The following is a 21880-nucleotide window of genomic DNA, read 5'->3' as shown; positions in this document are numbered from 1 at the left end:
GTCTTGTGCTTATTCTGTCACCTTGTTTTGCCAATATGACTTTCCCGCGGAAAACTCATGTATTTGCGACGAGGCTGGAATATCCAAGGCAATGTAATTATTTAATTTATTTCGATATTATAATAGTGTACGGCGTCAGCATCCTTCTGCTGGATATGAGTTTTGTTTCTTGATGTGTAGCATAATGTGGTACCCGGTCTTTTTTCGCCACCGAAGTAAAGCGACAGGTATTACTAAAAACAAGTTCACCAAATTTGTCGATGAAACACATCATTCATAAGGTTAGTGTAATCCGTTTTACAGTTGATATCCGGTGTTGCCTATTTTAGGGCTCACGAAGTGGTCGTCAATAGTATGTTTCAATTGAACGTCAAACTGTGAAGAACTGGTGAACTACACTCATTTGCAGATCAAGTCGCTGTCAGCATGACACCCGTCATAACTGTAGCCTAGGAATATCTTAAGCGAGAGATTCAGCTGATCTCATTTCATTACCATAATATTTTAATAATTAGTACATTCCACCGCTAGTGCTCATAATCTCGTTATTTTATTTGCTGCGATTACTCCTTCTAAAGGATCAATATTAACAAGACAGCGAAATGATCTCGTCGCAGGACAACATAGTGTTTGAAAAGTCTCCAAATACCAGTCGAACGCGATCTTACCGGAGAAGTAGAATTTCTGCGGTATGGTCAATCTAACAAGGACAGCAACACTATGTTCCTGCAGATTTGCATAACTGTACCCGAGTTCCTTCGGACCGTATCTTTATGATCAGCACTTCCATCATCTGATACTACCCATTACTCCAAGAAGGTTGGGTTTGCTGAGTGAATACGATTATGGATGTTTTATTGTGGCTCCCTATGGGCGAATTTAGGCTGCAGAATCAAACATTTTCCCGTAACTTGTACATTTCTGCGTTGCACATATTACCAGTTTTTTATCAAACCTAGAAATTGTCTTTCAGAGGTTCAAGCAAAGTGTACGAATAAAGCTTGCCAACTGAACAGTAATAAGCTGAGCAGCGTTAATCGGACACTCCGAATTATCCACAAACGAACGCTTTTTCGGATCGGTCGCTATAAAACGAGTTTTCGTGGACCCATCCTTCGACAGATCACAAAGCAACAGTCCTCAAGAAAATGTTTTCTCTCTTTTTGGGTCACTGTAGCTTAAGGTAATGCTTCAAGGATCAAATTCGTAGCGCTTGTTGACCTCAAAACTCTAGAAGTGTACGCATGAAATGTGTACGGAGCATGTACCCAACGCAGGATTCATAACCGGAATGTACGCAATAAAGTACCCTATGGTATCGTGCAGCACAAAAAGCAAGTAGTCCTGTGAAGTGGATTTTGTTCTGAGGCATCTTTTTTCCAGCCTTACTGACACAGAGCGAAAGTTGTGTTATTTTTAGTTGAAGGATGAGGCTAACACATCATAAAAGCCTTTTGTTTTTTACCAGTATACGATTGTCTTTGGATGGAAGGATCACATGTTACTTGAGCTTTTTAATTGTTAGTATCTGTTTGTTAACACAATCTGAGGAAGCTGCGTTAGGTTTTGAAAAGTCGAGGATGGAGTACAACGAATGTGGCTCAGATTGTGACCGACAACCAGTTACTCGATCTCTATGGGCGTTTAACCAACCCTTATAAGGATGCCTCTAATTATGTTTTGTAAGGCAATACAGTTTGAGCATAATCCATTTTTTTCAATTTATAAGTCACTGTGTAATCAGTGCGCCCGATCCCCTTTTATCACTCGAAGACATCGTATGGCTGTTTGAAAGTGGTGCTACACTGGCTAACTAATAAGACTATAAGCCGCAGTGTACTTTCTGTGCTCAGGGAGTTTCGTAGATGTGAGAACCTAGGGTTTGACGAAAAGTTGTCCGGCAGTTTCCGCAAATGTCAAAGCATCTCTGAAAGTGAAGTTTTTGTGGTCAATAAAGGCTGAGGAAACATCGTCTAGCTCGGTAAGCAGTGAGTTTCAACTAGTGTATCTTTCAGTTTGTATAGTCTATGGGAAGTGCATGAACCTTTCGTCGTAGTTCACGTGACTCATGCAAGCCTTCCCGTAAACATTTGAAGTTCGAAGTTGTGACAAATAACCCTAATCATCATCTTATTGGAAGAACTTGGTGAGGCTTAACTCCCATAAAATACCGGACAATGTGAAACATTTAGTATCTGTCACTGACATAAGGCAAGCACAGAATTAGAGAGAAAATCTTACTAGGTACTTCATGTAGACACTGACAGCATGTGAGACGGTGGAGGCGGTTGCATGATATGTGCTGAAGGGTATTGAGCCACATTCATGTAGGATCACATGGTATTCAGTCGGGGGATGCGAAGATCCAGCAACGCTCAATTTGGCTGTGGAAATATTACTCCAGGCTGCCATATTATGGAGTAGCCTCCGCGACTCTCTCAGTTTGTTCGAGCAGTCGGGGTTCGGGCATATGCTAAACCACACCATCCTAATAAGCTTAATCTACCTCTCCAACTTTCCTAATTTGCTGCCAAGTAACCGCATCATTTTTGGTCGCCCACGCTAGCCAACTGGATCTCGCTCTGCTACTCAGGCATCTGTGATAGTTTGATTATGTCCAAGATTCTAGAATCCGATGGCTAAAGTCGTGAAGCCATAAGAATGACCGATGTTGCGATTACCTTATACTCACAGTCGTCTAAGCTTCACGAGAAATGATTTTTGAAGCGATAAATTGGGCAAGCTTGCAAGCGCTGTTCATGCCACCATTACCGGCGAATTGACTTCGTCTTCCATACGACAAACGGCTTATGAAGCCGCATACAGGTGAGCTGAGAAAGCAAATCAAGTTCTTTAATAAGAGTCGCGAGAGGATGGCAAACACAGGAATAGTGCTGACTTTGAACATGGAAACCGCACGCCGAAACATACGTCTACCCCCCTATATCAACCTGGGGATACTTTATATGTACAACTAATCATAAAGTGATAAAACATCGCTGTCCACGTAATCTGGACATATTAATCATTTACCAGATTTATTGTCACTTGGAGATGCATTCCATGACAGCACATGTTATGAAACTGAACGAAACAGTGTCGAAAAGTTAATCCTGACAAACCCCATTATCTAAGAGAACGAAGAGCACAGGTAATCAGAAAACTAAAAGTAATGCACAAAACTGAAATTTTCGGGAAACGGACGTCTTTGCCAGTAATCTTTTGCGTTTTTCTGAAATCTAAAGTTAATAATACATAAGTTTTTGATTACCTAATCCTGGTAAACACTTTTTGATTTCCGAAGAGTCCCTAGTACGGTCCAAAAAGTACTGCAATGCATATGTTTTACATGTGCCATAATGTGGCTCATTACTAAAGACAGATTCCCCAAAACGAACCATGGATACATGTACGCACCAAGACTTGTGACTCCAATGAGCAACCAGTTGTATATATGGGCCCTTTTTCAGTTCTGGTGAATGTTACAGTGCATTGTGTCGCAAGCTACTAGTGTGTTGAAAAGTAGACCCTCAAAGCAGAAAGAAAACATTAAAACGTAAGTTTTAAACACTTCGGGAAGGTGTATAACTGAATGCTTGATGGCTCCCCATCAATTTATCTAACCAAGTTATCTAATCAACCAAACTACTGTAGCACTTCGGGCTGAGTGTTATTACGTATCAGTTTACCAAATATAGGTACTAGGTGGAACCAGATATTTACTTTATCAACTTGCGTCATAATGCAGCACTAAATAAAGTAATTTTCTTTACAAACCAGCCCTCAGTTGTTAAAATCCTCTTCAAAACAACCCAGGAGATACTACATTGAAGAAAACTATCCTCAACTGGTCATAGCATCATCTGCATGGCGAGCAACTATCTGAAGTACCATCAAACCCGGACCCTGCCTTGATCGACGGTTTTTTATTGAGCGCACAAGGAATTTTGTAGGTTGAGTTTTACGACTGCTCATCTCACATTTGCTCAGCAAGTTGTGATACCAGCGAAGTTATCATTAGTATCAAGTCGAGCCGGATGGTCATGTGTAAGGTTTTACGAAGAGACGTTCGGATCCACTTTCCCCACCATTGTTCAGTTCCATACCAGAAGTTTCTTACGGAAAATACGACATGTCTAGCTGTAGCTAACTGTTTTGATCAGTATGTGTTCACACTGAAGATCATCAAGTTTCAGCCATTGACATACTGGATTAGTCCAATTAATGTGCCGAAACGGTCGATGAATATTCACTGCTCACCGATGCCCAGAAAGTGTGCTTCTTGGGCGTAGACGGACTGTCCAACATTTTTGGAATGTGAAACGCAGGCTCACCGGGAGAATAATGAATCAAGTATGTTGAAATATTTGGATTCGATTTTTCAATACGCGTGGTTAAACTATATGGGCACCATCTAAAGTTCGCGTAAATGTTGTCGGACGCGTACACCATATGGTAGCATGATGTTTTCATTGCGATGAGTGCAGCACCTCAATGTAACCAAAGTGTGTGCGTTAAAGCGCAAGAACATCTTGAAGATTGAAGTCTATCCTTTCACTTAAAAATTTGGTGCGCACAACTGTTTAGTAGAGCATCATCACAAGGTTACATTTGCTTTGCTTTAACATATGAACTGGGTTCTATTTCTGACCATCTCCCAGAAGCCTCTATTGAATGACGCCAATCGCAAATGGGAAATGACTGACCATATTAAGTAGTATATTGAAAATACCAAGGTCGCAAAATATACTTATATCGGCGCTCTTGAAAAAGAACAGGGAAAGCAATAATTCGGGTCAAAATAATAAAACTATTTGGATTCATTATTGCAAAAAACGTTTTGATTGCAGCCAGTGGCTTTAAACTTGTACCTTTTGAAAGAAACCAGTAACTGATGATTACTGTTTAAAAGGGTCATATTCTCACAGATTTTTCTCATGTAGTTTTTTGTGAATTCACAACCTTTGATATATGATCGTGTTATTGTATTCCGGATTACTAGACGGAGACAGAGTATGAGGCACCGAATAATGGTTCTTCTCAATGTCAGTTCTAATCACCTAATGCAAATATTGAAAAAAAACGTGTATTATTGCACCGTAAAACACCGTAAAGGTAATGGTTCTTCTCAATGTCAGTTCTAATCACCTAATGCAAATATTGAAAAAAAACGTGTATTATTGCACCGTAATACTACCGTAAAGGTATATACTCTATATAAACTTCGTGTATATATACCATCCGAAACAAGAACCTGACTTCCAAGAGCAAAATTTGAGCAGGAGCGTTTTATATTTAACAGACAAGCCTACATAACAGACCTCATGTTCTAGTGGTTGGTGAAGTGTAGTTTTATTCTCCAAAAAAATACAAAACGCTGAAGTTATAATACGGAGCTGGTGACGCAAATTCATTGCCTTTACCGCACTTCGTGAAGTGATAAACTGGTCTTCGATTATCGTCACTGCCATCTTCATGAGGAGCCGTCTCCTCAAGCGGCATATGTCGTTCTTGAATTCTATTTAGATATGTTCTTGTCTAAATGTTTATTTCAGTCCTTTGAATATCTGGTTAGGAAGCTGGAGTGGAACGGTTGTCTCGGAGAACTCTGGCCAGGTAGTTAAGAGATTAAACCAGAATGATTTCAGATGGTACTTCGGCGTTAGTCATGCGTCAGTCCCATTACCGTTTACCTGTTTTCGGACTCCTAATAGGCTGCAAGTGATTTTGAAACTCGATCACCTACATGGCAAACTGCCAATGTGCTTGAACGAAGCGTAATACTACACTAATATCTCAATCTCAAAGAATGTGAATTAACTTTCTGTAAGCGATCCGAAATTAGATGAAAGTGTGTAACCGCTGCTGATATAAAATATGTCAACTCCAGCCCCTGACAATATGCATGTGAACTAATTGTGCAAGTACTATTACCTCTAATGAACGGGGCCTCAGGTATCATCAAATTACTCCGTCAACGAAAACCATATTTGAAAACTTCAACGTAATAACTGAAGAAGCTCAGCTAACGGGTGACACTATTGGTTAGGAAAACTACCCAGCACAATCGCGGCACTTTTTTACCGATGTTAGAATGGTGATTCTATTGAAATTCTCATGATTATATCATTTCCGGCTTTCATACATCTCTCATGTACCCTATTCATGCGTGCCCTTTACCACCGCTTTTCCAAACACGCAGTCCAAAAGTTAAGCGATCTTGTATTTGTTCCGTTTTTAGGAACTGTCAACTACATTCTGAGACATTACCGTGGTCTGCTAAGTTAAAAACGGAACTCCTTTCCTCTGAATTCTAGAGAGAAATGCATTATTTTATAAGCGATACACTAGCATTAGTTTATCAACTCCCACCTCCAATGCACACCTTTGTACCCCACCTTTCTAAATCATCGGTAGACAAAATTGTGACAAGTACAACCACTGTATGACAAGCACACGGTTCTCTCAGCTGATAATGATGACGATGATGATGATGCAAGCTGACCTTTCGGTGAAGGTCAAGCGCTAGATATGTGAACTTTTCACGATAAACGAGTGAGTTTGAATCAATCAGCGTCCTCCGTTCTAGGTGAGAATTGGTGGAGTAGAAGCAAAATAGTGACAGTCTTTTATTATATAACAAATTGTAAATGTTTGATGTCATCCAAAAGCTAATCGATTTTCGCGTCCAAGTCCGCCAAGTTGATAGCCTTTTTAGCTTTCATCAACTCACGCGCCTGTATTTCCAGTCTGGCAATATTGTGGGAGCGGCGCCACAAACATAGTGCACACAATACACTTGAAACGAGACCCACGATAAAGAGAACTGTTAATTGCCATTGATTTTGAATGCACCATAGTTTAACCTGTGGATAGAAGAGTGGAAAATCAGTGTAGGCTGTATGTACACCGCGTATAGCCTTTTAAAAAAGGATGTGTCTTGAGAACCAATAAAATCGCGATTTGATTACACTGAATTTTGACAGTCACGATTGTCCGTCGATGATGTCTTACAAGGAGTTACTTTGTGTTGGATTCCACTTCACTGGCAGCCGTTTGTGCCGTTTGAGCATTTTCTGGCAAGAAACACTGAAGCATCTGGGTAAGGACTTGCCACCAATCGCCTTATAGCCCTAAGGATGAGTATGCAGTACGGGATGAGCACTTCCCTGATAAGCATGAAAACAATTGCACATTAAGTTTTTATCAAACTCAACCCCAGCGGGATAGCCTGGAATTCATTTATCACAATTATGAACCCTACTGGATAACCGATCTAGCTCATAAACAAGCACCACTAACCATGTAAACGGACCATAAGTTTACTGCAAGTTTGACACACTGTTTTGGGTGGTAAGACACGATACATGGTGTTCAGATTAAGTGATTATTTTTACACAATATTGGGGCCACATCTGTTGAAAACTAGAACAAATAAAATTCCCCATGGATGTTCGCGTTTAGGTAAAAGATGTGAAAATTTATTCTGCCCGTTTTGGGGTACTTCCTTTTTCATAGTTCTGTGTAAAATTCTGCCTTACATGAGCATTCCTGGTTTCTCTTTGATCACTTACAGGGTTTGTGAAATTGCCTCATTGTTGTGTCAAACGATTGCGGCCGGGCCATAGGGACAGGTCATGAAGTTCAGTAAACCACCTTGAGGATGATCGATTCATTTAATTACGCCCGAATACACCAGAATTGCGGTGACTAGCCGGCCAACGACCAGCTCATCTTAGTTCAGTCCGCATGGCTTGCGCGATCTGACGACTTCATTAACTACCCCTCGACCCATTTTGATGAGACATCAACAACGGGATTGTAAGATAGAGCATGAGGAATAGGTATCAGGACAAACTACTCCGAACGTAACCGGACTAGACAACTGCCAAAGGAATGACCGTATTGGTTGAGCAAGACTTACTTGGATGTTCTTTGCTTGCTCTTGACAGATGGGTTAATTTTAGTATCACTTTTTGGTCTGCCTAGAAGTTTCCTCGTGAAATTTATAAACAACCCGTTTTCAGCTGCAGATGAAACGCCTGTACGCGTCAGCGTTCGACAGATCGGCTGATTTGCACGTTCATTAGCTTTCTGGTTTGGCTACGTGCATCAGTGTATCAGGCGGCTATCCGGGCTCAGGTTCACGGTATTGAGAAGGCATTAAGGAACCAGTGGTTCACGACAATGTTTCGTCCGAATGTATTCGGACATGGACAACTTATTTTATAATCCCTAGTGGCTGAGCAAGATATTTGAAAGTGTCATATCTGGTGAACTATCAGTGACAGATGAGAGAGTCTAAAATACACCAAATTTTTCGGGGGTCACCTCGGAGGTGGATGAGTATGCTGGTTCCGATCGAAGGAACCAGCTGAATATCCCAAAAAAGCATTCATCGAATTTCTACTGGGTGGCGGAAGCGTACTCACACAGTACGCACTTCACTAAGCGCAAGCGAACTGCTCCTCGATAACGCTTTATGCTCTGTGTTGTAATTCACTAGTGATGATACTTTGAAACTTCAAGTAGATGAACTAATGATGCTCATCCGAACAATCTAAGCACGCGGACTTAAAGGAAGACTTATTAGAAAAAAAAGTTTTGATAGCAAGTTTAAAGGACTGAAGGCACTACAAAATTGTGTTATTGTCGTTTCTTTTCTAAATATCTCAGATGGTGCCTTCGAAAATACCGCACGTTAACTTCTGAGTGACTGCGTTTGAAAAAGTGTTCAGATAATATGCTCAACCTCTTTCTGCATCTATACGATCAATTCAGCTTTTCCGGTTATCTTGGTGTTTTCAATTTTGAGGGCTAATACCTTAAAACTAGCAAGAAAAGTGTTCGATGTACATTTGTTTAGGGCTGAAGAAGTTACAACGAAGATGAGAATAGTGGTAATAATGACCAAACAGTAATTAAATGAATAATTGAGACAGCAGATGGTACTCACGAGTTCAAAAATTGTTGGTGGGGGTGCCACTCGTAGGATGAATGACTCCGTGTAGAACGTACGATTTAGCGTCCTCCCGACGTTATTGTAAATTGTGCAGGTGTAGTTTCCATTCATGGTGGAGGTTGCCCGGTACACACGACGATATTCTGTGTCCCATAGTGTAAACCCCGTTCCTGCCATAATCGCTCGAGCAGTAGCATTGGTGGTTTGATTCAACATTTTGATTTCCTCTTCCGTCATCTGTTTCATTAGCTCTGTGACCCACCAGCGAGTGTTGTGCATCGAATCCTCTAGTCTTTTTTCCAAGCGGACATCCCAGTACACGGTCCAGGTACCGGTCTGGGGTTTTTGAATGATGGGCCACAGACCCAGTGCGTTGCAGGTGAGGTCGAATGTGCTACCATGCAAAATATCCTGGATGTTTACGAGCAAAAGTTTACTCACGTTACTGAGAAATGTGTAATATTTCTATTTACTCACTTAATACAAAATAAGTTTAATTTTGTTGGTGACCGGTTGTGTATACATCAAAATCCCTTTAACTTCCATGCACTGGTAAGAGTGAAAGTACCTTACAAGGTATCTTACCAGCCTGTTCTTTTTTGTGCCAGAGCACATCCGTGTAGGTGTTCAGTTTTTAAGAGCCTCCTAAAAAATATGCGTAAAAATGGGAAGGTCCAGTTCTACCGTGGTGATGTCCATGGAGATATCCAGTGGGCATTTACAGAAAGTTCCTATAATATTTGTGGAATCTATGAAATTTAGGATTAGTGTAGGCTGAAAATGCTTACCACTATGTTTTAACCTAACAGCTTGGTCTATCACATGTTTTCGCAGGCTAGTCCTGTTTGAACAATCCACACAATCTGGGCTTTGAACACAAACGTTTAATACGTCGGATTAGGTTTGTTTCGATATGAATGCGCCCCAGTGGAAACTTGCATACTATAACGTTCGGTGAACGTTTGTTGATTCCTTCACACCTACCGACACTTCATGACTCTCATTCCACATTTCAGACACTACTTGGAGTATAAACTTCACCTGTATTTTCCTTGATATTTGCGTCGGATCTGCTCAAAGACCTGTGGTACAATCTTGAATGTACGTTCGTATTGAATCATTGCTATGTATTAGCCATTGACACTTCTATTCAATCAATAACCGTTGTTTATTTGTTGTTATTACAGAACCATACCGAATACAACAACAGTCTTCTCGACTTAACAAAAGACTTCGGGTGCGTATACTCAGGTAGTATCTCAGCCGCATATCTTGCATCAATCACCTAGGTTCAAAGTGAAACTTAAACTTACCTTTTCCAAACTTTACGCTTACGTACGTTTGCTTTTATTTCACACTACGATTATGTGAAACGATATGATTTCCTAGATCTCTCTTGACTGCTCCTGCCAATGAGGTGTATCAACTAGAGCCGTTTGGAATGAGAAATGTCCCAAATATTTCGGGGAAAAACGTTTAGAAATCACGAAAATAGCGGCTCAAATGGACCAGCGGATTAATTATACTTTGAGGACGAGAGAGAGCATGATGTAGGAGTTGATTGCGGGCAACCATTGGTTGTTAAATCTACTGGTGGATGTGATAAGTGGATAAGTCAACAAGTAGACTTCCGAAGATCACAAGACTGCTCATGTACCTCAGAATCACGTAGAATGGTATATATATAACTCTTTTTTGAACATAGAATTATATCCAGTGTGTCAGTTTGGACGAGTGTGTAAACATGAAGGTCTATTTAGCCAAATGAGTGATTTCAGTGTCACTCGGCTGCAAATTGAGCATTGAGAGCGGTTTTCGTCGATTCACAGACGTCAGTACAAAACATTTTGTCCCTTAGACCGTAGGCATTCTACGTAGACCCCAAATTACGTGATCGCGGTTTTAAGATTAGCAAAACTGAAATTGTTGTTATGCTTGAGAGCTTGGGCGGAGATTTATCCGAAGCGGTCTCACCTTCAGAAATAAGCACAAATTCAGTTCAGTCCAATTCAATTCAATTCAGTGTATTAGCTATAAACCATGTGCCATAGGCACAATGGTTCCAGCTTCTACAGTTTCGATCACCTAAAAGCGGGAAAGTAGAACATACAACAAAACCTTAAAGGTGAAGGCACGTTGTGTTTGTTCAGAAATTGGTTTGCTACGCACTGAAGACGATAGGTTTGATGCACGATCGCCACTGACCGAGCGATTGGGCCATTTCCGTCAATGCCATTAAACACTGGTGATTTGAGTCCCGGGATTCTCATCCGGGGACGCGGAAGTTGCCAACCCGACTAAGTTTACTAGTTAGTGTTTTCGTACTTCGTTGCTAGGTCATACACTGTTCACTTTTCGAACGCTTCCACCAGCACAAGGCTGAATGGAAAGAGCTCTGTGAGGCAAACGGACCTCTGGCATGCTGAGTACATGTCCCAACCAACACAACCTATGAAGCATGAGTAATTCGTCTATCGTGGTAGAGTTCCTTCTTCCCAAGATCATCTAATGACGCTCAGCACTACTAATCCAATATTCTCACCAGACATGACCAATGTTTCGGGGACACCGATGATCATATGTCCTCTGCGCGTAGGGGCCATAAAGCATAAAAACTGATTTCAGCACTGGACAGCTCATTCTATCGACGCTTCAAATATAAATCATTCTGAGATAGCACTTGAGAGGGGAACATCTTAGTTATCCAAAAAGTTTGCAACCGACAAACCATGTATTACTATCTGAGGCAGGTATGAGGGCCGGAATCGCCTAAGCTGATGAACCTGAATTTATTAGCAAGATGAACAGTATCTTGTTGGTAGAGTGAAAATATTATGGAATTTTTATGCAGATTTCGTCCTGTAAACGCAGCTAAACTATGCCTAAAAGCTAAGGAGCACTCCGCAGCTGTTCCATCCTTATTGGGAATCATTAGCAGTGCGCATTTCACGAAACTCTGGAGAGTCTCGAACCCCCGACCTACTACCAGTATTGTGAATAATTAACCGTTCGATCGTGAGAGGCTGATCAGCAGTGTGATTAACTCGCACTCAGACAGAATATAGCGTCGCTCATCCTTCAATCAAGGGATCTACATCACGCGGTCACATGTGCCGGCTGGCTCCTCGGGCAACAACTTCTTAGATAGAAGTTTCACTCATCGGGTCGGCAGAATCAGAGGACTCTTCGAGACTTCGCGACTCTCAGGAGTTTCGTGATATGCGCGATGCCGATGATTCACAATAAGAATAAAACAAATGTTCAGTGCTATTCGGCCTTTCAGCATAGACTGGCTTCAATTACGGAACAAAATCCCCACAAGAACGTTATCTTATCTGCCGAATCAAATGTTGAGGAAACGGAAAATTGGGCGGTGAGGCACACGATGGATGATGGATGGACACTATTCAACTTACGACATGAAACAAGCAGACAGCATTGACACAGTCCAGTCTCCCCGTTGGCGGTTAAAGGAAGTTCAAATTCAATGCGGCGCATTCAAATTTGGTCGAATTTGATGGTGACTCGGAAAAATCGCTCGTCTCTGGAGCCATATATATGTGGTGTGAGAAGCCACCGACAGTTCGGCTAAGATTACTATCGGCTGTCCTGTTCAAGTGAGTAACCCATAGTATTAGTTTGTTCGTATAATTTTGTTCCTCTGACAAGTTTTAGAAGATAAACATGTCCGCCCGTCCCTTTTACGAATATTCAGATGTAAATGTGAACGACATCCATCTTCCAAACGCACGTTCGTAGTGCAGGTCATCCAACAGGTCATGTTATTCTGTGACTTCCCTATAACTTGGTTCAACAGCCAAGACAAAGGGTTGTTGCAAACATCATCTTGTGGAGAGTTCGAAATTTTACGGTGAACCCGATAGTAAGTGGACAGCGTAAATATTTATCCTCGCAGTGTTCCAAGAAACATAACGAGTAGCATTCTCAAAAACTGGCTCATACTAATCGTCGTATGCTGAAGCATACTTCGCTCGAAGGGACCAGTACTGTTAATTTAACAGCAGAACAAAACGACGACTTTGAAAGATAGAGAAACTACATTATTACTGATGAAACACCCAGAAATCCTATTCGGAATTGTTTGGGGAACTTTTACTGATTATTTGGAGTTGATATAAGCAAATCTTCTAGTAAGAGCTTATCGGCTTCTCAAATGGTACGTCACAGAAGAGATATCCTCGAACTTATGCAAACAACTCACTTACCCATACACTGTCCTTGATGTAGACAACAAAGAAGCAAACAGTCTCGTAGTACCCTGGCTCATATTCGTACCCGTATCGATAAACACCGGTTGTGTATGGTTGCAGTGAACGTATCGTCAATCGGTCTCCCTCAATCAGTATTGTTTTTGTGTTTTCAAGAATTTCACCTGGAAAATCATGTGGTGTGTGCGGTGATAGTGGAACGGACTTTGTCCAGTACGCACGCGACTTTGGAAAGCGTTCTGGACGGTCGAACACATTTAAGCGTGATTCTTTTGTTGGCGGACAGTAAAGTTGCACGGGATCATCACGTTTGGCTGGCAATCCAGCAGACCAAACCCAGGCATCTTCAGCTCTCTGGGCGAGCAAATCCTTGAGCAACAATCTTTCTTCCTCTTCCTTTAGGAATTTCAAATATGGACAAGGATGTCGATTGCAGGGTTCCCACCTACCTTGGCCAGTTCTTATTGCATGAATAGCAAATTCAGTTGGCGCGGGTACACCCGAACCGGGTTTTTTAGTCGCTTCATATTTTGCAAATGCTTCTGCTTCCGGGGGCACCTCACATGCTTCGCCCCCGTAGCTGGGCTTTGGACATGCACACAGTCTCGTCCGTAGTCCCATCCCGATGGGTCCGCATGGATGACTGCAGTGGGGAATGTTCGGTGACCATGGACACCACTGACCTCGTTTGGGACAAGGGACGGGACCTTCACAGGGGACCTGAAACAAACATAGAACAGAGTGAATGAAGACCACTGAAATAGACGCATATTTTTGACAGAATGAGGATAGCTATAGACTTCCAATCAGCTTTTACTCATGTGAGTCAAGTCAGTATAAGCAAAGAGGCGAAAGAGTTTTGGACATTCTCATATACAGCAACATATAGATTAATAAAATACTGTTATGATACTGAAAACCATTACGAAATAAAATAGTTAAACCAAAACTACTGCACTGTGGTTAACTGTCATGCGTTATATTTCCGTGAAGCAGTTGAAGCATGTTCAAAAGATGCCAGTGTACGCCAGTTTGCAATCCAGACGTGAGAGTTTGTGCGTATTTTGCTATGGTCCTTTCTAATGGCGTATGTGTTGGAGATGGCCCCTCACCTGTTCGAAGGCCAATAAAAATGGAAACTAAAATTATCTGTGTCCAGTACCGATTGCTACGTGGAGATACAATGGTCAATGAGGCGTTCATACGAAGCAAGTAACGGTCATGTTTCTGTTCAGATGTTTTGTTGTTTCTGACGGTTTATCACCCAGCTCTAAAGTAGTGCTTGCCTAACCCAGTATGCGTTCGTGTCGTTTATTTAGCTAGACAAACATCTAACACTCTCAACATCAAAACACAAATATGACCTACATTTGCTACCGTTCTGCGGTTTGACGTTAAAATGCTCCTTAGTGCTTCCTGAGGAGGGTAGATAATGGTGTCACAGGAGGTACAATTCGCACTCAACAGTTAAAATTAACCAAACACAGGCGCCAAAGTTTGAGCGGTAAATGTTCTTTTAGTATGTTCCGTCGATAGTGGGCAACTGTTGTAATAAACAGGCCTATAGTTCGCACTCAGACTGGTATACTTTTGTAATTAGGAGATTGATAAGAAAAAAACGATAAAAATAACGTTACCAAAGTTCGTTAAGGTCACCCAAAACTCGAGAAATACGACTGAAAGTGCCAGTCAAAACATATGGAGGAGAGGAAAGGAAACACCAAAGGTTCACAATTGCTTGATGTTTAAAACAATACCCATCTCTGCTACTCAGTGTTTCTTTATGTAATATTTTTCTACGGACCTTCCGGAAGTTCCTGTTTGATCTTCTGGGACTTGTCATACCACTGTTCAGTTACACATCAAACCTGAGCAGCAACTAGCGTCAAAACCAAGCAGAACTTCATTGTGGATGCTTTCATTTGGTGTCATAGTATGACTACCTGATAGGTCGCAGAGTTTACAAAGGTGAGCAGCAAAATGTGAAAGCAACAAACCAATCAGAATAACTGGTGTTCCAAGCTCCGTTAACTATTTAGAGACTGCATAATCTAAAAAAAACATGATCATGTTTACTCACCTTACTGTTGCTTGCTGTCTAAAGAAAATCTTTGCAGCACTAAATATATTACCTGTATATTCAATGAGCCCACTGAGAGAGACGTGGCGGAGAGCGAATTCCCAAGATAGAAGTTCAAATTTTACTTCATTTATTACCTCAACCGTCAGATTGTTGTGGTGGACGTCCAATAACCATGTATTTGGACACAATTTAATGGATAATGATGCGCAGCCATCGCTCAAACTGTTCATTTATGTTGAGGAGTTACTTTTTCAGGGAAACTAAATATTTTCAATGAGGAAGTGGTTTCTACTCTAAGGGAAGTAGACATAATGGACTAAATGTGGAACCTTTTGCACCTGATTGTTGCTGACGAAATTTCCGCTATCTATGGTTAGATTCAACGTGCTTTATGTGAAATCCTGTGGTGTGGCCAAGATATACGCATATGTACACACAACTGGGACATACGGCAGCATTGATTTAATAAATCCTCAGCGTGGTTACAGACACAATACAAAAGTGCATACTGGAAAAGTCAGTTGGAAGTACGTTACCGTGGGCCACCGAATAGTTCTTCTCAGGCGTAATATTATGAATTTGGTACACGATTGTATAAGATATTCCAAAATGGTTAAAGCTGGAAAGTCGATGCCTGAAATGGTTGGATTGAACCGCAGTGTACTGATAGTGCTCGTGAAATTGGCTGTTTTGAAAAGTAGAAGGGTAGTTTTACTTCACACTCAAGTAAAGTTAGCGTAAATCACCCATTTTTGAGGCCGGAAAACTACTGCCGTGTGGTGTATGTTTACCTGGGCTAGCAGCACACTGATAACTGCTAAGGGCTGGTTGGTTGGTTATGGAGAGTAACATAAGTGAACAACATCTGAGTCTACTGAATATGCGTGATTTTTCTCCAAAGAGTAATCAAATCGGTATCTGGTTTATGCTCTTTTTGGACAAATAACCTTCAAACCGAAGGGAACCGGAAAAGGTCCTTGGTAAGGGGTACCTTCTGTTTGACGCACTATTTACTTTTCTTATTCCCGCAATATATCCACGACAAGAAGGGATGATGAGGCTTTCTTATAATAAGGCAACGAAGCTGAACGACAATGCGGTTGCTCCTTCTCGAATTCAATAATTTCGTTTGTGCATTTTTTGACCGTGAGAGATGTGGAAAATGCTTACACGTCCGTTTGATGAGTAGATGAAACAGGATGACTAATATGCGATTTGGCACTCATATATGCAGGGATTATACCAGACGTTTGTGAGTACTTGGTAGTTATGCTCAATGGGCGCAGAAATGAGCGAACCACTTCTATCATTTCTGCTCTTGTGAATGCTCTTGCTCTATGAATGCGTTAGTGCCGGTAATACTGGAAATCGAAATGAAATTAACACGCATACCATGGATCGAGAAATCTGCTTTAGAAACATTTATGATTATGCCTGGGTTTTAACATCCTTCTTGAGCATGTGCACACTTTTGGATAATTCTAAAGTGAGTAGAATATACCTAGAGTAAAAATAATAGTAAACCAGATAACTTTGGGCAGAATAATGAGTTATGTGTGTGACCCTTCAGTTAGCAAGTTACCTGCTGTGTATCGATCCCATGACAGGGTAAGCCGTTCCCCCGTGGTTCAGGACGATTACATAACCGCATGCGATAACGAAACCCGGTCCCACAGGTAACAGAACATTGCGTGAATTCTGTCCACTCTCCCCAGCCTCCATGAATATTTGGACACAGACGCCTTATTGGACAATCGCGGGTTTCGACACCCTCGGCCGCTCGAATGTTTGATGCACATGAGGCCTGCAACTCACGTCTAACTTCCGGTTGAATATGTTCCGTTGTCCAGGCTCCAATGCACGGACGAAATCGAGTACTTTCCATAAATCCACAAACAGCAGTACATTTCGTCCACGAGGACCAAGACGCCCACCAGGGTACACATAAAGCAAGGGCCAGCATCTTACTGCATGACTTTGTTTCCTGGTGTGATGAAATGTAATGTAAAATAGGATATTAAATAAACAATTGCAGGGCTTACCAGATAGACGGAACGCTAAAAGAGGAACGCGAAAAGACGTAAAATCATGTCACTACTTTATACGAATCATTCATAACGTTTAGATGAGTTTTTCTGACAATGATAGGCTGGCGTACGTCTGGGAGCACCATATATCCGAGATCTGGAGTACACCATTAATAATAAATTATAACAGAACCAACAGTCTGACACGGTTTTGTGAAGGCTATTCTATCTCAAGAACGGCTCATATCCTTGGTTTATGATCAGGGCATGTCGGCTGCGCTTGTAATAGGTTATCTTGCAAGTGACAAAGGAAATTGGAATTGGATTCCTGCCAAGTGAGGTCACACGAAACTGTCCGACTGGGTGCACTTTCTGATGTAAATAGTTTAGATTTTGTGTAAAGGAAACTGGTTTTTGCAAAAACCTTGGAAAATAACTCAGGAATGCTCATTATAAAAGGCGGTTCCTTAGTTCCTTCGTGTCGTAATTTAAAAGTTCATTTTGAAAATTGTTACGAATAATCCCTCCACATATTTTTGGAGATCTCAACTTGGATTGAAGCTAACTAACTTCAGATCGTTGGCTAAAGGACAATGAAAAGCTGTCTGATTGCCACCTGCATTTCAACAGAATCACAGTCCGGCCTCAGCACGTGGAGTTACATCACGCAACACTCGCATAAGGTTCAAATACAAAATGTGACTGTTACGCTTTGAAACATCCCTCAGGGATATGTTACTCTGGCATTCTACGACCAGTTGTGGACTAAATGCGCAAGTTACAAGGGATAAAGAATTTTCGGTTTGGTTGGAGAGGCATGCACGAATCCACCTACTTCTACACCGGGGCAACCAGTTTGCAGTGAACAGGGCTTTATTTTTCCGTTTTTGCGATGATATCTGGTCATCCTGCAGATAAGCTGATTACTTAATTGGCAATCGTTCGGATTAGTTGGAGTTGGGAGTGAAATCAGGAAATCAGCAGCTCTTCAAATAGTAGACGCTATGGATTCCGGTGCAGCTTTCCGCTGGTCTAGCCGAACTAAATGTAGTTCAAATTCAGGGACAACTGAAATTCCGTTAAATGATGGTCATCGTGTACGATCAAAACTATCTCTTCCCGAATGGTCATCATAGAGAAGGTTAGTGGGAAAGATTGCGGATCGGCCATTTAGACGAAGCCTTTGTGAGCGGTAAGTTTTGTTATACCTAAATGCTGCAAGATGAACTGACACTTCAAGGAAGACAACCCTCATGTCACTCAAAACCAATTGGATCTCACAAGTTCTGGGCTATTTTGATGCAAGTGCATGCATGAACTTGACAGATGCACTTACATGATTATTCAAACCACTCAGATCCCAATGGTCATGCACGCTTGCAGTCCGATGCTTTGTCATATTTACCAGATTGTGGACAACTGGATTATACTAGTTATGACAATGCTAGCCAGAAAACATCAACGGACATTATCATGTCTTCACGCAGAGTCCATCTCATCAAGTTCCAAAATTTGAGTTCAAATTTCATCCAAACAGTCACCTTTAAACTCTCACATCAGAAGAAAACCGGCCTTAATGAAATGCCAGTGAAAAGCTAGTCAACTTAAATACGGGCACATGCATCAGAAACCAAGGTAGTTCCGAGGCATTCAACTTTGACAGTTATTGCATTCTCAAAGGCCACCTTACATATGGTCGAATCGCTGAGAGAAAACTGACGCACAGGGCTGATTCAAGCCTGATGTGATCTGATGCGTCTCGTGCAATGAATGCGATCAAAACCAGCTTGAAGATAGAGCAAAAAAGATAAACTCCGCTTCCAGAAATTAGCTCTCCAACGGATAAAATACGCGTAAAAGAATACCAAGTACAGAGAGTCACCAAGTAAACATGAAGAAAAGCAAGAGTAACTGATTCACAAGTCCTGAAGTTACAACGGAGAGGTTGGTGTCGGAACTCAATGTGATCAGATGACCTTGTAGACCCGTTTGTTGACCATATGGCATTTCAAATTTCAGGGACAATCGGGGACATCCTAATTGCAAAGAAGGCTTGCTATCACGACATATTTTACTATTCTTTCATAAACTCCGGGAACTACGGTCGAACACAAAGTACACGTTGTCAAAATCTTCTCGCATACTAATGTAAGATAGTTAAAGACACACAGTGAAAGCAGAGTTTAAGGTTTCTGCTTAACGTAGAATTTACGGACAATTAGGCGAGATATTACGAACGGCTCCTGGCACTAAACTGGTGAAGCCTGCAAAGGATAAAGTACATATAGCGGCTTAGTTATTTTTGAGGTGTGCATTCAATTTTTCTCTTATGCCAGTGTAAGGCTATTTAACAGTGCGCAAAAGCAAACATGATGATGAAAAATTATACGGACTCGGTTCCTCTTATGTGTATGTTGAGAACAACAGTGAAAGTCTAAAGAAAACAGTGCACTTGGCAAATTAACATGAAAGAATCAATGCAGACGTTGCTTCAGCCACTCAAACTGTAAATAATCATAGACAGCTGGTTTCTGGTAGGGTTTAGAAGATGCGATCCAAATTCACTATGGAGAAGTAGGTGTTAATTCTAACGGTCGTTTGTAGCAAGAATAGAAATCCAGGATGGTATCTAGAGCAGCACGTGAATTTTATGCTTTTAGGATGAGTGAATCATATCAAAACCTATTTATCCCTGCACTGCTTTTCGAGTTGATCCGGCTGGTTAAACGGAATGACTATTTGAGAAAACTTTCTGTGTAACCCGGGTATGATTGATATTTATTAGCGGCTCAGTCAACAGGCAGCTCCTGGTTGACCAGCCTTCCTTCCGATATGCATACGACAACGCCTCCTTCTGTTTCCTTACAGGAATAGGGGCAACCTTGGCCTCCCTGTAATGGTCTAGATTTACTGAAAACTGTGGCAGCCAACTGTTGTCAGTGGCGATAATACCATTAGTTTCTATCCAGTTTGCATGATTGTGTCGGAGATTAGGACATTTGGGACGTTGACGATAGGATAAACCTAGGTTCATCTCTCGGCCCAATTAGTTTTCTTTCGGCAACTACATTCATCTCCACACAAATCTAGTTTTGAAGTGAGACTCACCTGTACCCAGTCTGAGTCGTTCTGTTATGCTCTTCTTCTTTTTCTCTATAAGGCTTTATTCAAATGAAGTGATATGGTTGCAAGGTCGCGAAATGCCAGGATTCTCTATTGGTGTTGCCATCAATGATAGGGATTTCATCACCGCCATAACAGTGCGCAGGTTTTCTTACCACCAGTATGCTTAGGAAAATGGGTTGCTTATTCGAAACAGAGCAGAAAGAAATCCTGCCAACTTTGACTTCATCATGCAACATGCTATGTAGTTTCGAACTGCCGCAATTTTGAACAGGTCCACACGCCATCTTACACTATATTTAAACTATTCAGTAATGAATGCACAGTGTAGTATTGTACAAATTTGAGCAGAGCGTGTATCCAGAAAGGTTACATAATCGGATCATCCTCGATAAAGCACACGTCTCGCTTTAAATATCATACATAATCTGGGAATTCAACGTATCCATGGGATTCTATCGTGTCCAAGTTCCACCTTGGTAAGAATCTATGCTGCTAGACCTCTGAAAATGAAGCTACCATTCCACTGGAAACCATAAATTGTTGCGATTCATATTTCTGTGAGAAAATTCAGTCAGGGGCGAAGAGACACAAATCGTCTTGTCTCATCCATCTGATGAGACCCATTCAGGGGGAAATCACAATCAGTTGTTTTTCAGAACTCCCCTGCTTTAAACATCTGCAACTGCCATTTCGAAAATAAAGGGAAGGAGTATATTGAGAAAATACCAAGTTGTGAATAGCATTGCGGAGAAACATAATGGTTGCCAAACGGTCCACTCAAGCTAAATGCTTCACGTCGGTGCTTACGAGTACAACAGGCTTCGAATCATTTCACGCAAGATTGAATTAGACAGGAAAACGTACTTGAAACCCGGGTAGGTTGGCGCACGGGTCATCAATTGTGCAATTCCCTCCCATACACTTGTATCGTGTTGCGTTTTTGTGGGTGCATTTATGTTCCTCACCTGGGCATCGCCATGGTCCCCAAGCAGCTTCCAGCTTGCAACGCCTTTCCTCCACATCTGCACACACAGGCACCAGGACGAGACAGGATAGGACAGTGCAAAAGGTAAAGCAAGTGGTCATGACTAAGAGCACACACAGGTCAAGTTGCAACCCCTTGGAAGACAAATGCAGAGATTTAAATTGCACAAATCGATCACTCACAGACTGGCAAGAGCACGTGACTCAAAGTCGACAAGTAAGCTGGTCCCCTGTGGGTTCATTAGAAGCAGTCCAGTTTTTAACAGTAATGCAGGAGACAGTTTGATTGCGTGGTGGATAGATAGATAGATAGATTTTCAAAGGATAATTTAAGACGCAAATCCTGTTAAGGTATTTGTGAACGTCTGCACAGCAGTGGAACTAACGAAGTTCTACTTGATACCCAGAATTACTTGGGAGTACGGCTAGAGTCAATATGCCGCAGTTTTTACGTCGGCAGTTGTGCATT

At 41.5% G+C, this 21880-nt stretch overlaps 1 protein-coding gene across 1 annotated transcript; it reads right to left on the bottom strand.

Annotated features, from left to right (window-relative positions):
- Positions 1 to 4757: 4757 nt before the first annotated feature.
- Positions 4758 to 21558, bottom strand: T265_11037 (hypothetical protein; the record flags this gene model as incomplete). Its single annotated transcript, XM_009177581.1, has 6 exons — positions 4758 to 5060; positions 6734 to 6866; positions 8957 to 9373; positions 13189 to 13911; positions 16857 to 17258; positions 21292 to 21558. 6 exons carry the CDS (start codon positions 21511 to 21513, stop codon positions 5053 to 5055), a joined length of 1905 nt encoding a protein of 634 aa, XP_009175845.1.
- Positions 21559 to 21880: the final 322 nt, after the last annotated feature.

Source organism: Opisthorchis viverrini (genome assembly GCF_000715545.1).
Source record: "Opisthorchis viverrini unplaced genomic scaffold opera_v5_435, whole genome shotgun sequence".
Classification (NCBI taxonomy): Eukaryota; Metazoa; Platyhelminthes; class Trematoda; order Opisthorchiida; family Opisthorchiidae; genus Opisthorchis; species Opisthorchis viverrini.
Note: the sequence above shows the minus strand (reverse complement) of the source record. Positions and strands in the feature narration are given on the sequence as shown.